The 15,699-nt window shown below is 32.9% G+C and overlaps 1 protein-coding gene across 2 annotated transcripts in view; it reads right to left on the reverse strand.

Annotated features, from left to right (window-relative positions):
* Window positions 1–1,071: 1,071 nt before the first annotated feature.
* Window positions 1,072–15,699, reverse strand: part of LOC129786432 (uncharacterized) — a 49,458-nt gene continuing 34,830 nt past the window's right edge. For both annotated transcript variants that reach the window (XM_055821459.1, XM_055821458.1), the window contains exons 3-4: window positions 5,184–5,485; window positions 1,072–2,988 (exon numbers count right to left, since the gene is read on the reverse strand). In XM_055821459.1, the coding sequence (XP_055677434.1) occupies window positions 1,753–2,988; window positions 5,184–5,485 (1,538 nt within the window). In that variant the 3' untranslated portion in view covers window positions 1,072–1,752. The remainder of the gene's footprint in view (window positions 2,989–5,183; window positions 5,486–15,699) is intronic.

The following is a 15,699-nucleotide window of genomic DNA, read 5'->3' on the forward strand; positions in this document are numbered from 1 at the left end:
TTCGCTTTGTCACTCTTTGTCTCTTTCTAGAAGATTCTAACCTCAAAAACAATTTATTACAAAAATCATCAAAAAAATCCACTTAAAATTTATTTTTGTGGCCTAAAATGGACAAAAGACTTCTTAGGGAGTACCAAGGAGTCTATTAAAGCTCAGTTGACAGAATGAATTTGCTTTTTTGCGAAAAATTCTATGGGGTCGATCACCTACCCCAATAGTAATGCGCGTAAGTGTTTTGGTCACAGTATACGGACGATTGAACACGACTTGCTCTTTCCTCTCTCATATTATTAAAATTATCAAGATGGCGGCAAAATTGGCAATGGGTGAATCAACGATTGATACATAGCTTGAAGAAAACTCTTATCCTTACAGCATCTCAATCTGAACCTTTGAATCTTTAAAATTAGCAAAGCAGGGGGTAGACAAAGCCCTTTTTTACCCGAACACAGCAAATAATGGCGGACGGATTGCAGAGAAATTAAAGGAAGAAAATGACGTCACTTTATTTTCAAAAAATGCATCAAAATTTTAAAAATCAGTTTTAATGCATTAATCTTCGTGAGACACCCCTCAAAAGCTATCAATCGATAGAATATTAAATTATCTATCCAGTGGTGGTGGATTTTTTCAGATTGAAGTATTTTCCTGGGTGTCTCAGCGAGTGAGCAGTGAATTCCTATGGAAATAGAGTCTTTGTCTACCCCCTGTAGCAAAGATATTGCAAAAAATATTGCAAAAGTGTCGCCACGAGAGGCGCTAATGACACAAAGTGGAATTTTGCAACAAATAGTCCGCCATTAATTTGCTTGGCTTCACTAAAATAAAGCAATGTCGCCTCCCTCGTTAGTCTTCTCATTACTAATGTACAAAAAAAGGGAAATCATGCAAAAATCATTACCTGAGAGCAATTGATAAATTATCAAACACGAAAGAAAAACATCAGCGGAGTTCTCCCAAGAAAATGCAGCAAAAACATTCATCTCATGACATTTGAGGGATTTTTTTAATCGAGCCGGGCTTGCGTGATGTGGTGAGAAATTTCCAGTGAGAAACGGAAAAGCACCAAAATAGAGAGGTACATACATTAAAATTTATTTTGTTTGAATACAAGATTCCATTTTTGTTGAAGGTACAATATATAATATATAGCTATAATAGTTTATTTATTTTCTTTAAAAAAAAACATTGTGTAATTTCCTCCAAAAAAAATAAACAATGTACTTTAGTAACAAATCTTACGAAAATTAGTTTGAAGTTTTTTTTTTGAGTTTTCTTCCAGTATGATTATTTGGTTTCACTGCCCAACCCCCTCCCGCAACTAAATATGATCCTCTACTACTTTTTTTTAAATTAAACTTCTTCTCTACATTATTTTCTCACATATTCTGCCAATCTCTTCTATTACATCGAAAGGTCAAATGTTCCAAATTATTACATCTATGCGGTTATTACTTAATTTTTTCACCTTCTCTCTCTCTCTCTCCTCACAACTTAACAACGTGCAGCAGTCTAACAAGAATATCAGGAAACATTACCCATGCATTTTAAATAATTTTATGATAACAGCATTTCAACGAGGGGGCATTCATTATACAAAAACTAATCCCCCTCCTTTACTAGGTATGACTATCACAACGCCTATGCTGAAAAAATATAAATTTTAAATAAATTTCGTCTACGAATTCTTTTATAGAGATGCTCCTTTTTTGCATTTAAAAACTCCCCAACATTTGCACGCGGTAACTATCTTTAAGCTACGATGGCTTTGCTGCGAGTCTTGTGGGAGTTCTCCTGGAAATCACTGAATCCAGATTCATCGCTGAATTCCGAATCAGAGTCAATGGGGTCGAGGGATTTCAGGTCAGGCGGGAAGGTGACACTTCGTCGGTATGCCTGGGGTAGCTCCTCCAGGGAATTCTTCTCCCCAACTGGCTCCAGGAGTACCACATCATCCTCCACGGAGGTATTTTTGGCATTCATCTCATCCGTATTGGCTGTAACTGTACTCGCTGTTTCGCATCCACTTGAGATGCTCCCCTCATCGCTGTCCAGGTGCACCAGGCCCGTAGATAGACGCAGCATAGCTGGTGGAGATTCAAGTGCCACCTTCTTGCCCGGATGTTGCGGTTCATCGCTCTCCCCCGCCGCCACGGGGGTTAATTTATGACTACGCAGGGATTCGTTGAGTCTCAACGGTGACCCCGATCGCTGTCGCAGTGCCCCGTAGAGTTCATTCGTTTGACTATCAGGGCTTGAACATCTCACCGATTCCTTGCGCAGCATTGCGAGGATGTCGTTCTGATTGAAACACGTCCCCTCATCTTCGGAATCTGAGTACTTATCGAGAGCATCGAGACTTCGGTTCATCTTAACGGGTGTTGCGGGCCGATCTGCATCATCGGCATCCAGAAGATCCGACAGACTCAGTGTCTTTGGTGGTGGTCGCAATTTCATCTCAAACAGCGACATTAGTTCCCCAATAAGTGGTTCATTGCCGAGTAAACTGTCGAAATCCTCATCACTACCACCCCCATTGGTGGATGTCTTAAAACTATTTTTGGTATCCATCTGCCCATAGAGCTCCTCCTCAGTGCAGTCATTGTTATTCTCCTCCATTATTGGCATCTTGAAGCTGACACCACGTCTTCCGGTACGACGAATTGAGTGCCCACGGCGACATTTCCGCTTGCCCAATGTCATGGCTGGGTACAGGGAATCCTCGCGGCAGCATGCCCTCGTATCGGTCGTTTCAGTCTCATTCGCAGCACCCTCCTCTTCACCAACATCCTCCTCGATGGCCATCAATTTTGGAGCTGATTTTGATCTCTCCAGCGGGGGTTTGTAGTTATTCCCACCCACACTCAGCAGCATCTTTCGCCGTGGTATTGTGGGATTGTCATACACAGAATTTGCCAGACTCAACCTGGCGTTCTGTCGTGAAATTTTATCCTGCCGAAATTCCTTGAGTGCCTTGAAAAGGTTATTCTGTTTGAAAGAGAAAAAAAATTCGAAGAATTTCATTAATTTATTTCTTCGCGTTTTTTTTTTTGCATTAGAATAAAGAGGAAAATATTCAATTTATGTGCAAAATTTCCCTCTAAAATGCACACGAAAGGAAATATGGGTTAAGAAAGGAAATATTTGAGGCAAAATTTCTTACACAACACTATGGAATAAAATTGAATACAGTTGTGCAATATTATATTTTGCTTCTATTCCTCTTTGCTTATTTTATTATTAATTTAGTTCTTCGCAATTCTTTTTTTTTTTGGGGCTTTCTGAGAAAATAATTAATCTTTACTTTTCTCCCATTTATGCGCAATTCTTTATCATTCGCTATCATTTACTCTCCTCATATCTTTGTGCAGTTGAATCAATAAAATTTCGTTATCTCTCTTTTCTTTGGGGCTACACAGAAATAATGCAGATATGTATATTTCTGTATATAAATAAACATTTCTTACAATTTGTTTCTTAATAAATTCAAATGTTTAGCCTATTAGTTTACTTTTCTTTCACACAAAAATGAAAGAAAAAAAAAAGATGAGTTTGTTAAAAAGAGCATTTTTAGTATAGGGGTCATGACCTCCTTTAAGGAAATACACACAGGGCAAATATAATGGAGGTTTAGCAAAAAGTTTAACCCTTTCGCGTCCATTGGGTCATATGTCGACCCAAACGTGAAACATTTTATTTTTTCAATTATATTATGAATTTAATCGATTTTCTAAGTTATAAATGCATCAAATTCACGAAAAAGAGGCCAAAGAAGACGTTTTGAGTGAGAAACGTCATCTGAAAACATCCACAGAATATCGTGATAAGAGCTCATGTTTCAATGTTTCACGTGGACGCGAAAGGGCTAAAAATCACCAAAGAGAATTTTCGTTTTCCCTTGTCACAATGCAATGATTTATCCAAAAGTTACAACATTGACGCAACTACAAAAGTTTTTTTCTTCTTGAAGTGCATGAAACATTTACGATTGTGTTTTAACCCTTTCGCGTCCAACGTGAAACATAAAAACATTGAAACATGCACTCTTTTATCACGATATTTATACTGTGGATGTTTTCAGAAGACTTTTCGCAGTCAGAACTTCTTCTTTGGCCCCTTTTGCGTGAATTTGATGCATTAGTAACTTGGAAAAACAATTAAATTCATAAATAATTGAAAAAATAAAATGTTTCACGTTTGGGTCAGCGTATGACCCAAAAAACGCGAAGGAGTTCACGAGGAATTGTTTCTAAATAATTCTTTTAATCATTTCTTCCTCAATGAAGTTTGTATTTTGACAAAAATAAATAAATAAGTTTCATTCATGTTTTATATTCTTGTTTCATATTATTTCAATAATTTTTTTAATCTTTAAAATTTATCTACTAAAAATTTAAACATGAATGAAAATGATAGTTCTTTATGCTAAAATTTATGTCAGAAACTCTTCTACTCCTCACAGATTTATAACAGAGTTTCATATTTAAAAAATGTTTCATAAATTTCTTGTGAAACATCGATCAAGCATTGATAAAACATCAGCGTGAATATTTTATTCAATCAATGGGACAATTGTAACATTCTTGGGTCTTATTCAGCGACCAAGAAAGCCTTGAAATTCGCTTGAAATCTTGAAATTTCAAGCGAATTTCAGGGTTTCTTGATTGCTGAATAAGGCCCTTTATCTAGCTAATTCCAAGGGAAAATAAAAAGTCTTTTTGGCGATTTCTTATTCATTTTTGATTCTCCACAAAATTACAATTAGAACGATTTTATTCTTTACTCTACTGTCCAAATAAATTCATTATTTTCAGCTTTATAAAATTGCAAAAGTAAACTTGACTTTTCAATTTAAATTACATTGCATATTCAATGGAAAAGACTCACAGCGATCACCCAGCTTAGGGGGAAGTTAAAAATAAATATTCCTCGTACTTATATTCTCTTGGCAACATCCTCTAATTGGCATGTCTTCATTAATCGTGAGAATTTAAAATACAAACTAATAAGCAATGAAAGATCAATCGTGATTGAGGTATTTAATTGCATTGCAAAAAAAGAGACAGAAAGTGCTAATCGCATTTAGAATTGAGAATTCTCACACTTATCATCTTCGCGTGAGCATGAACACGAAATTGGTGTGCTAATTTAGATAGTGTCGCGATTGTGGGCAAAAATCTCACCTGTAGTGTGACAGAAATATCTCTGGCGATGGATTCTTTGGAACAAAGTACGGCATGACACCGAAGTTCGTGCTTCAGCTTCCTCCCTTCGTGGCGATAGATCCAGCAGAAGACTTTTGGGAAGTTCTCCGGAGCTGCACAGTGTGTTATCCGATGACTCCAGTACTCAGTCAATCCGTGCTGCTTTGTGGTCGCCTTGAGACCCGACGAGGACACCTTGATCCTCATTACAACTTCGGGCTTGTAGTGTTGCACATAATTTCGCCATAGCGTCGACATGGGTTTCTCCACACAACCTTCTCCTGTTAAAAACGAAGAAGAAAAAAAAACATTTTTTCGTCATAAGAAAATTCTTCGAGACAATTGAAAGAGATGTGCCTAAGAGCGCAAAAAATAAGCAAATAAACTTCATAATAGAAGAAATGCAAACAATGAGAATTTTTTCTTCTTCTTGGTGATCCATACAAGAAAAATTTCCCACATTGTTTCCGTCCTCTGTGCACACACATGACGAACTTGTCTATTTGCAAATGTCCATTGGGCGTAGAGGAATTTATTTGCAGAAATAATTTTCTAAAAATCATTCTAGACTTCACAGACAACAATACAATACAACTAATACATCGCTATCTTCTCAAACTTCCCACATTTTTAATTAATCTTGTTTTTCTTTAAATTTATTTCATTCAAGCGCTTTACGCTATCTTTTTTTTGCTACAATGTGTACGATTATCATTTTATCAATACAAGACACTATATAAAGTAGATTCAGAAGAATTCTCATTAGAAATATTTCAAATTGAAATTGTATTTTTTATAGAATATTTCTTAAAAAAATATTTAAGGGCCTTACTAAAGATTGTAAAGGAAACTTTAAGAGTAAGCCTCGTAAGCGTATTAGGTAAATAAGAATAACAGAAGTACCTATGTTTAACGTTTTTTTTTTCAATAATTTTAATAAGAAAAAGATGCGGAACATTACACAAAAATCTTTAAAAATGTAAGAGCAATTTCCTTTTTTTTTACCTATACGGCTTATACGGTAATGAACCAACGTAAGGTAAAAAGTATATGGCGTTTCTGATAAGTAACGAACATAACCTTTATAAAAGAAACTTCTAATTGTAACTAATCCTTCGATTGAATATTTTATTGGTTTCATTCCAGAACTGAAAAAGTTTTTGGGAAAATTAATTTTAAGAAGAGAAACTATAATTTTTACATTATCGAAAGTTTTCTGTCATTATGATTTAAAAATTATATTTTTGTCTTTTTAGAGTCTGTTCATTCCTTAATTCAATTCTTTAACGAATTTATGAAAACTAGAGGTATTAAAATTAGCAATTTAAACCAAAATACTAAAATTAGAGGTTAGAAAATCTTGCAACGTTTCCATCACTACTTATGTCTTTATTTACACACTTTTTAGTGAGTTCCCTGATTTGTTTTATTTCACACAGCACATTAATATTAAAGCCGGCAAACGCACCAAAGAGAGGTGACCCAAAAATGATGCAACTTAAGCTTATTTTATTACTACAGCATTTTCTTTCATTTGATTTAACAAATTATCTTTAATACAAAAACCCGTAATAAATTTTCAATTGATTTTCAATTCTTCTTTATCATTTAATTAAATAAATTCTTCTGCATTAAATAACGAATAGTAAAAAACAATATTTTGAGTGTTTATTGACTGTTAAATCACCTCTCATTAACACACGGATCCCGCGATACTTTTCATGTTTATCTTATTTGAGTACATTTACTTACAAAAAAAAAACCAAGAAAATTCATTTCTTGATTAAACAAAATTTTACTACTTCTTTTTCTTATAAAAGCTCAACCGGCTTCTGGTGCTCCATTGGTGGGAGATATCATTAAAATTTCATTAAGGAAAGAAGCAAAATGTTATACGACACACTTAAAACTTGCAATAGTGCATAATAATAAATACTTGATATGCTTGATATGATTGGTAAAATAAACTTTTTGTAATATTCATTCAATATCGATAAGACAAGTGTCGTGGTAGATAAGCAAGATTTGCAATTAAATTCCAAAGCTCTCAAACGATATTCTTCTACTCCAGTGGAAACTGACGGGATGTTTTAAGTTTTTGGTGTTTTAGGAAAAATTCCTTCCGATTGCGTCAGCCAAGGGACGGTAGGTCAACCCAAACACATCCTTTCAATTTTAGGGCCAAAGCTTTCGACGCTTCCCTTGGCTGACGCAATCGGAAGGAATTTTTCCTAAAACACCAAAAAGATATTCTTCTACACATTGTAATGATTTTTATGTAGTTAGTAGTGAGAGAAAATTAAAAGGAAATAAATCTCTTTTTCATTAGATTTTCTTTCACAGTGCGATCGCGAATATGCTGGATAGATAAAATTTCATTTTTACGTATGATTTTCTAATGATCAATGAAGAAGTCAAAGGAAAAATTATTTGAAAAGCTCAAAAGAACAATTTTTCCTAACTTTCTGATCAAAAGATTTGATCTCCTCCAAAGGTCCACATAGTGCGGAAAAATAAAACATTTTTTTTGCTATAATAAGTCCATTTCATGCCTTTCTTATTCTCACATTTGAATTCAAATCTGTTTTCAGTCAAAGTGAATTAAAGATGACACTAAGAGGTTCCGATTGGTCCACATTCCTCTATGCTAAAACCTATCCCTGCTTCAACACCCTTAATATTCCTCTTTCGGTTTAGATTTATTGAAAATTTACAAAATTATACCAAAAAGCGAATATAGTTTCTAAGGTACATGACCTTAAAACCCACAAAATGATATCGTTTTTTGACACTATACCATACTCTGTATTTACATATGTGTAAAAAAAAAAATTTTGCGCGTGTACGACCGCAATCTTTTAATATTTGCAAACTGATAATGACAAAGTTAAATTGAATTACAAAAATTATTCTACCCCGAACATTGCGCACGTATATAGCTCTAATTGCACCACACAGTGCTAAATACTTCTCACAATTCCGAGATTTATCTAGCAAGATGCAGTTTATACCGCCCATATGTGCTATTGTATTGTGAAATTTGACCATAAATTTTGCACACAATTTTTTGGGACAAATACGTTATTTGTTGATTTATTATCTTCCTCATTCATGGAGCTTCACACACCGTTTTTTGATGTTGATGTTGGAATTAATTCAGCAAATTCTCTTAAATAAATATAACACCCCCGCACATAAAAATTTGCGTGATAAGGTTGAGCTTTATAGTTGAACTTGTTTGCCATTTTTCTAAGCAAACTGTCGCGCGCAAAGAATAAGATTATCTGTGAGCTTTTTTTTCTCGTTACACAACAATACGGCACAATGCAAAATTCATTATGAATTGTAGGTAGACAATTAGGGAGGTGTATAATAAAGCGAGGCATGTGACAAAGAGATGGTTAAACATTTACCCACAAAATTCAATGATCTTGAAGGAATAAGATAAAGTGAGTTTGTGTTTGAATAATAGAAATTCATACACGACGTTCAAGGTAATCTCTGCTGTAAGCGGAATTCACACACAATTTGAGCAATGATCTCAAAACAAATTTCGCCCAAAATGCTTTGGAGGAAATACAAACAAAATTGTATTTTCTCGGGAAGACATCAATTAGGATCTATATATTATTACAAAAAATAGTGCATTTTCGGGGTTAAAAATTGCGTCAATGCGAATTACGTGCGAGAATCATATTGATTTATTAGTGTTATTGGTTGAAATTTCACAATAATATGATGAAATCTTTCCTCTCGAATCATCAATTGGATCAATAGTCCAATGAAGGTGCGAAAAGAAGCCACGAGAAAATGCCAAAGATCACTTTTGTGGAAAAGAAAGGTGAATGCGTGAAATATAATTAACCCTTTCGCGTTCATTGGGTCATGTGTGCTGAGCCAAACATGAAAAGTTTTATTTTCAAACAGAGAGGACAAAGAAAAACGCTTTGACTGAAAAAAAACACGAGAAAAGTGTCGCGAAGGAAAGTCATTGAAAGTGCAAGATATTTTTCATTAACCCTTTCGCGTCCTACATGAAACATAAAAGCATTGAAACATGCCATCTTTTTCACGATATTTATTCTATAAATGCTCTCAGAGAACATTTTTCAGGCAAAACGTCTTCTTCGACTTCTTCTGCGTGAATTACATGTATTTCTAACTAGGAAAATCAATGAAATTCATAAAAAAATTGATAAAATAAGATGTTTCATGTTTGGGTCTACTTATGACCCAAAAACCGCAAAAGAGTTATCCTTCTGTGATCTTATTTTAGAGTCTAAAACGGTTGAAGTTTTTTTTCCAATTTTTAATTTTTGAACTGCAAAAATTTGTGTAAAAAAATAATATAGAAATTAATAAAAACATATAAAAATTATTTAGAATTAATTTATTTTTTAATTTTCCTCACAGTGAAAACAAGAAAATAAAACATTTTGAGTACAAAATGACTTTCATTGAAGCAGAAATTGCATGGTGATACGGGAAGAGACCCAAAGAAGCTCCCCATATGAAGAGAGGGGCACTTAATGAATCAAACCATAAAATATTATTGATTGATTAGGAGGTGAGGTGTATGAATCCGGCTGCTAAAATCTATCGACATTATTGTATAACGTTCGCACATAAAAATCAACTTTAATGACTTATTAAATTGCATAACTCCTTCTTTAAACGCTCTAAACCATTGAGACGATTGTTAGTTGCTTTTTAGCTGCGATTTTTTTTTCTTTCTCTCTCTCTCTCTCTTCCCCACGTGATTATGATCAGTGCTCAAGTGTCATCATCAGATTTCACGTAATACTACTCATACGGCAAAATAGAGAAAAAAAATATTGCTTATGTAAAAAAAAAGAATCGGTTGAAATTTTTTTTATGCTCTCCTATGTAATTATTGGAAGACGTCAGTATGCACTTTCTGCATGATTAATTGGTACATTAAAATACTTCTTACACTGTGCGTTGTGGCTTTACTATGCGAAGAAAAGACTTTTGGCTTCGCTTCATTCAACTTCTTCATTACACACGCGGCGCACGACGTAGCGGGAAAAATTCAATGGATTACATTACGTTACAAACAAGTCATTGTGGCAAGAGCAACATACATGCTTCCAATTGACAAACCCCCTCAAAATAATATGGAGTAAAACTAAGAGAAAAATATTACTCACTAAAATGCATAAGTGGAGCACTTGAAGCATTACAATGACTCTCTCGTGTATAGCATTAAATATTATTTATTAATCCATAATTGCCAGTTACACGATGTCTTGTGACCCAAAACAATCACAGCAATATTTGACGGAAAAATTGCAAATTCCTATGAATTTCAATTGGCACACGTGGATTTTTCTTTTATATGTACATACATATCATTGTTCTGCCCTGCACTGCAATTTTCTGCAGAATTTTTGCTATGTAAACTCGCATGGTTAGCATTGCAAGAAGAGAAAGACTGTAATTTATCGATATGGGCTGTTTGGAATTATTGGAATTAAATTGGTGTGGGTGGGGCCAAATGGTGCAAAATGTATGTCTATATAATGAGCTTTGGATGCTTTCAGGTAATATGTTTTTTTTTCTTTTATAATGAACTTTAACTAACGACGTTTTAGTGTTTTCACTTGAGCTGAGCGAACTTTCTAGTAACACACGTATTGAAGTAAGGAAGCGTCTTGAGGAAAATTAAAAGTTTATTATTTGTTTTTATGATCTTTAATTAAAATTTAAAGGAACTAAGAGGTTGAGAAAATTTTCCTGAATAAAATTTTAAAATTTCGATCAATATTTGAAAGAAAATTCATTTATTTTTTATCCAAAATTGACTCAAAAATCATTCAAAAAAATTCTCAAACCTCAATCAGATAATTTCTAACGATTTTTCATCAATTTTCTTTTAATTCTTATTAATTAAAAATAAAACAGATTAGATTATGAACACAAACTTTGCACTCGGCCAAGTTTAAAATCATTCAACTATTTTTTTTCTCAAAGTGCACGGGGACGCTCAAGAAGTTTATACATCAAGTCAATCATGTATCAAGAAGTGAATTGCATGACCTCGATTCTTATGCTATGTGTCTTTTTCTCCTCACCTCAGTGCGAATTGCTTGAGAGGAGGAGGGGGGTCAAATGAAGAAAACTCGTGAATCCCGGTTAATTTGCTCTCTTTGCGCCTTCTGGCTGTGAATGAAACTGGATGTGTTGGAGATTCTCCTCCCACCATTGCAAGCAAAAACTATATCATCACTAAATCAATGATATCATCAGATAGGAATGCATCTTTTGCAACAATGTGCAGCACACTGCTCTCAATGATTTTCTCATTGAACCACAAAAACTTTAGAGTTTTCTCACCTGGGCGACGTTTTTATCAGTGCAAAAAATCGTGTTGTTTGGGATTTCCCACATTTATGATCACTAATTAATATTTTGTTGCTAATTATTTAATTTTTTCTTCTAGCACAATTTTATATAAACATTCTGTGATAATTTTGTTTCAATTATAAGCTTTTTAGAAAATTCTTGCGAATATAGAGACGCCGTGTGACTGATAACTCTGACGACAAAATTAATTTGTAAATTTTGGCAGATAAAAAATAATTAAATATCTAATAATTTAATTTTTTGAAGCTTATTGGAGTTTTTTAAGTCTTTGCCAAGCTGTCTGATTAGTCATCAAAGGGTTAAATAATAATTTGAAGAGTGAGTAAAATAAGCCCAAATGAAAACAACCTGGCTTTAACGTGATCTATGACGCACACGCGGAGTCTAATAGTGTTATATTAGTTTCACTGTTTTGAGTTAATTTAATTAAAACAAGAAATAATTCCACGCCAATCTTCATTATATTTGCATGTCTCACACAAATCTATATCTTTGACGCTGATTTCTTAGAAAAGTTCAAGCTTTTTTCACTGATTTTTCACTGCTTTTAGTCTTTTTCATTTGAATGTTTTTATCGTTTTTATAAAGCTGAATTTCTCTTAATTTAATTTGGAAAAATTGGATCAAAGACATTAACAAAAAGCGCAAAGAACTGTGTAAACTGATAAAAGGAATAAAATAGAATATTGTTCTTCTTACGCTATTCCTTTGTCTTTACTCTGCTATTCTTCTTACACAATCTCTTACATTTTTATGTGAGTTACTTAACTTCTTTTGCTAAGTGTAAAAAAATCATCAAAATTGCAAGATTTTTGCTTACAAAATAACATTTTGTCTTGAAGATTTTATAAGACATTTTTTTAAAATAAAATCCCAATCAATGCGGGTTGTTAAACAAAGCTTATATGTGAAATGAAATTGAAGATTTCAAATCTCATGCTTCCGAAACATAATTCACAATACATAATTGTCACCCACACCTGAAAGTGAGACAATTTGCACTACAACGTGCATGGCAATTTGCATTTTAGCGTGAACATTGCGCAAAAATGCCAACAACATTTTATTGGCACCTGTTGCATTTGAGAGAAGAGGGAGGCGATTGGTGTTGTGAAACACGTATATTTGTCTTCAAATGAGTGCTCGGCAAATGAAGGTATATATTGGGTCATCTCGAAATGGATGTCGCAACCGAGTAAAAATTAATTTCTGCAAAAAGAGTTTGTGACGACATGTCGTAGGATAATCCATACCTTTTCCTCTTTTCGTCATTGGATAATTCCTTAATATGTCCAATTGCATTCAAAGTTTTTCAAATTATTTTTTTTATTTAATAAAAGCCAAAAATTCATTTACACAGCATTAAATTAAGCTGTGTAACGTCATCGAAGGCTACTTTAAGATAAATCAAGCTACTTTAGAAAGGATTTCGAAAAATTATTGTAAAAATCACAGCTAAAAATGGTGGTATTATAAACACATGCGTTCTTTTGCAAAATAAACATTAAATCTTAGGATCTTTGCTTTAAGAGATTATACCCTCCCAATACATATATATTTCTGGCCGCCATCTTTTTATAATAAACCATTATATACTTTTTTTATATCTCTGGTTCTGCAAATGATAAAATGTTGAAATTTGGATATGTTGTATAGGTCAGAAACCTAACTCGGTAAAAAATATTTCAAGTCAAACAAAATACATTAAAACAAAATGGCCGACCATACGTAATAAACTTTAGACGCTAAATGGTGAGATATCAATTGGGTTATTTGACCAACCTTTGCTAAAATTTTCTGGGAAATCCAAAAATTGCCGCCATTCTACCCCTACCTCTACCAAGTATTGTAATCGTCGTAAAAACCGACCACCTCAGATCGGGCTCAAACTTGGTATGAGCCCGTTTTAGACATCCTATATCACAAAAATGGTGATTGAAACCGATAGAGACTTCCGGTTTGAAGTCTTCTATAGAAATGTGGGTATAAATTTTCATTTTTTCGCATTTTCAAAATCCAAGATGGCCGCCGTCCGCCATTTTGAATTACCGTCAACCACTTCCCTTATAGCTAGAGGGCTGAAATTTTAGTATGTTGTAGACCTCAGTGAGACGTTTTCATCGATAATTCATACTTGAAAATCGGTCAAGCCGTTTAGCAAATATGGCGGCCTAAAGCAAAAAGTGTTCTTTTGATATAACTTGAGAACGGCTTGACCGATTTTGACCATCTTGGTATCAAATGGAAGGTATTGAGAAGCCCTACAACTGTGTAAAACATTCCAAGTTCCAAAAATGGCCACAAGAGGCGATAAATTTAAAAATATGTTTTAGCTAAAAAAAAATCTATTTCGCCGTTTAGAAGAAGTCAAGCCAAAAGACTTACTCCAAAATTACTTAAAAATAAGGCATAAATCGACAATAGTCAAGACTTTTATAAACCTTTTGAAAAATTCTTGAATTTTAAAAGTTCTAAGAGCCATATCTTCTGTTCTGCTTGTTTGATTTTGATTAAATTGGTATCAAATTAAAGGTTTTGCAAAACTCTACAATTTTCTGCAATATTTAAAATCTTTTAAATCATTTCTTAAGTTACAAAAAATGCCAAGAACAGTTTTTATAATACAAGATCCGCCATTTGTAAAAAATATTAATAAAAAAAACCTATTCAATTTTTACAAAGTAGCTACACGCTTGAAAAGGTTTATTTAAAAAAATATTAAAAAATAGTTCCGTTTTTTTTGGAAAGGAGCCACGCACTTGGAAATGTTTTTTTTTTTTTTTATAAAAATAACTTTAAAAAACTACTCTTTAGCAAAGATTTTTAATGAGAAAATTAACCTTGTAAAAACATTTTTATAAGTAATTTCAGTAATTGGCTTTTTTGTCTGAAGGCGCTGCGCACTTGAAAGGATTTATTTTTAAAAAATAATTCTATAAAATAATTTTTTATATTAATTTATATTTTTTTTAAATTAAAAAGAATTTTTTTTTTAAATTAAAAAAAATCTTTTTTTTTTTTGTGAAGGCGTTACGCACTTGAGATGTTTTTTGATAAAAAATATAATCTACTACTTTTTACTATTTTATAAAAAAAAAATTATTAAAAATTAGTATAAAACAAAAAAAATTAATTAAAAAAAAATTTTTTTAATTACTTTTAATTTTTTTAATCAATTTTTTTATTTAATAAATGAAAAAAAATTACAAAAATTAATTTTTAATTAATTAATTAATTTTTTAAAAAATGTTTTTTTAAATTATTTTTAATTATTTTTATTTAAATTAATTAATTTTAAAAAAATATATTTTTAAAAAAATTATTTTTTAAAAAAGAGAATCATAACGCGTCCAGTTATTAGAGTTGGTATACTACAACGCGGATGGGTTAGTCTATGCGTTGTAATTTCTTTTGTGTGTAGTATTAGTAGGCAAAGTCGATTTTTTGTTAAATTTATCAATTTGACAGATTAAAATGCTTATATCTTAGGTTCTATTAGACCTACACAAATTTCTTGATTAGTTCTGGTAAGTTATTGAAATAAGCTATAATCTGACATATATTTCGATACATTTCAAGGTCACCTCCAGAACACAAAATGGCGGATTTTTATTTTACCAAAACAGTTTTTTGCACTTTTTGTCCTAAAGGAATGATTTAAGAGGTTTCTGATTTTCAAGAAAGTTGTAGAGTTTTGCAAAACCTTTAATTTGATACCAAATTGAGCAAAGTCGGACAGACCGTTCAAGAGATATGGCTCTTAGAACTTTTCAAATTCAAGAATTTTTCAAATGGCCATATCTTCTAAACGGCGACATAGATTTTCTTCATTTTCGGACTGGGAAAGATTATTAGTCCTGCTACAGCATATCAAAATTTAAAAGATTTGCCTAATGGGGATTCGGAGATATTGCCCCTTAAAGTTAAGCAATTTTTGTTTTTGCTTTTAGCGCCTCTTGTGGCCATTTTTGGAACTTGGAATGTTTTACACAGTTGTAGGGCTTCTTGAAACCTTTCATTTGATACCATGATGGTCAAAATCGGTCAAGCCGTTCTCGAGATATATCGAAAAAACACTTTTTGCTTTAGGCCGCCATATTTGCTAAAC

The sequence above is a fragment of the Lutzomyia longipalpis genome, chromosome 1, assembly GCF_024334085.1.
Source record: "Lutzomyia longipalpis isolate SR_M1_2022 chromosome 1, ASM2433408v1".
Lineage (NCBI taxonomy): Eukaryota > Metazoa > Arthropoda > Insecta > Diptera > Psychodidae > Lutzomyia > Lutzomyia longipalpis.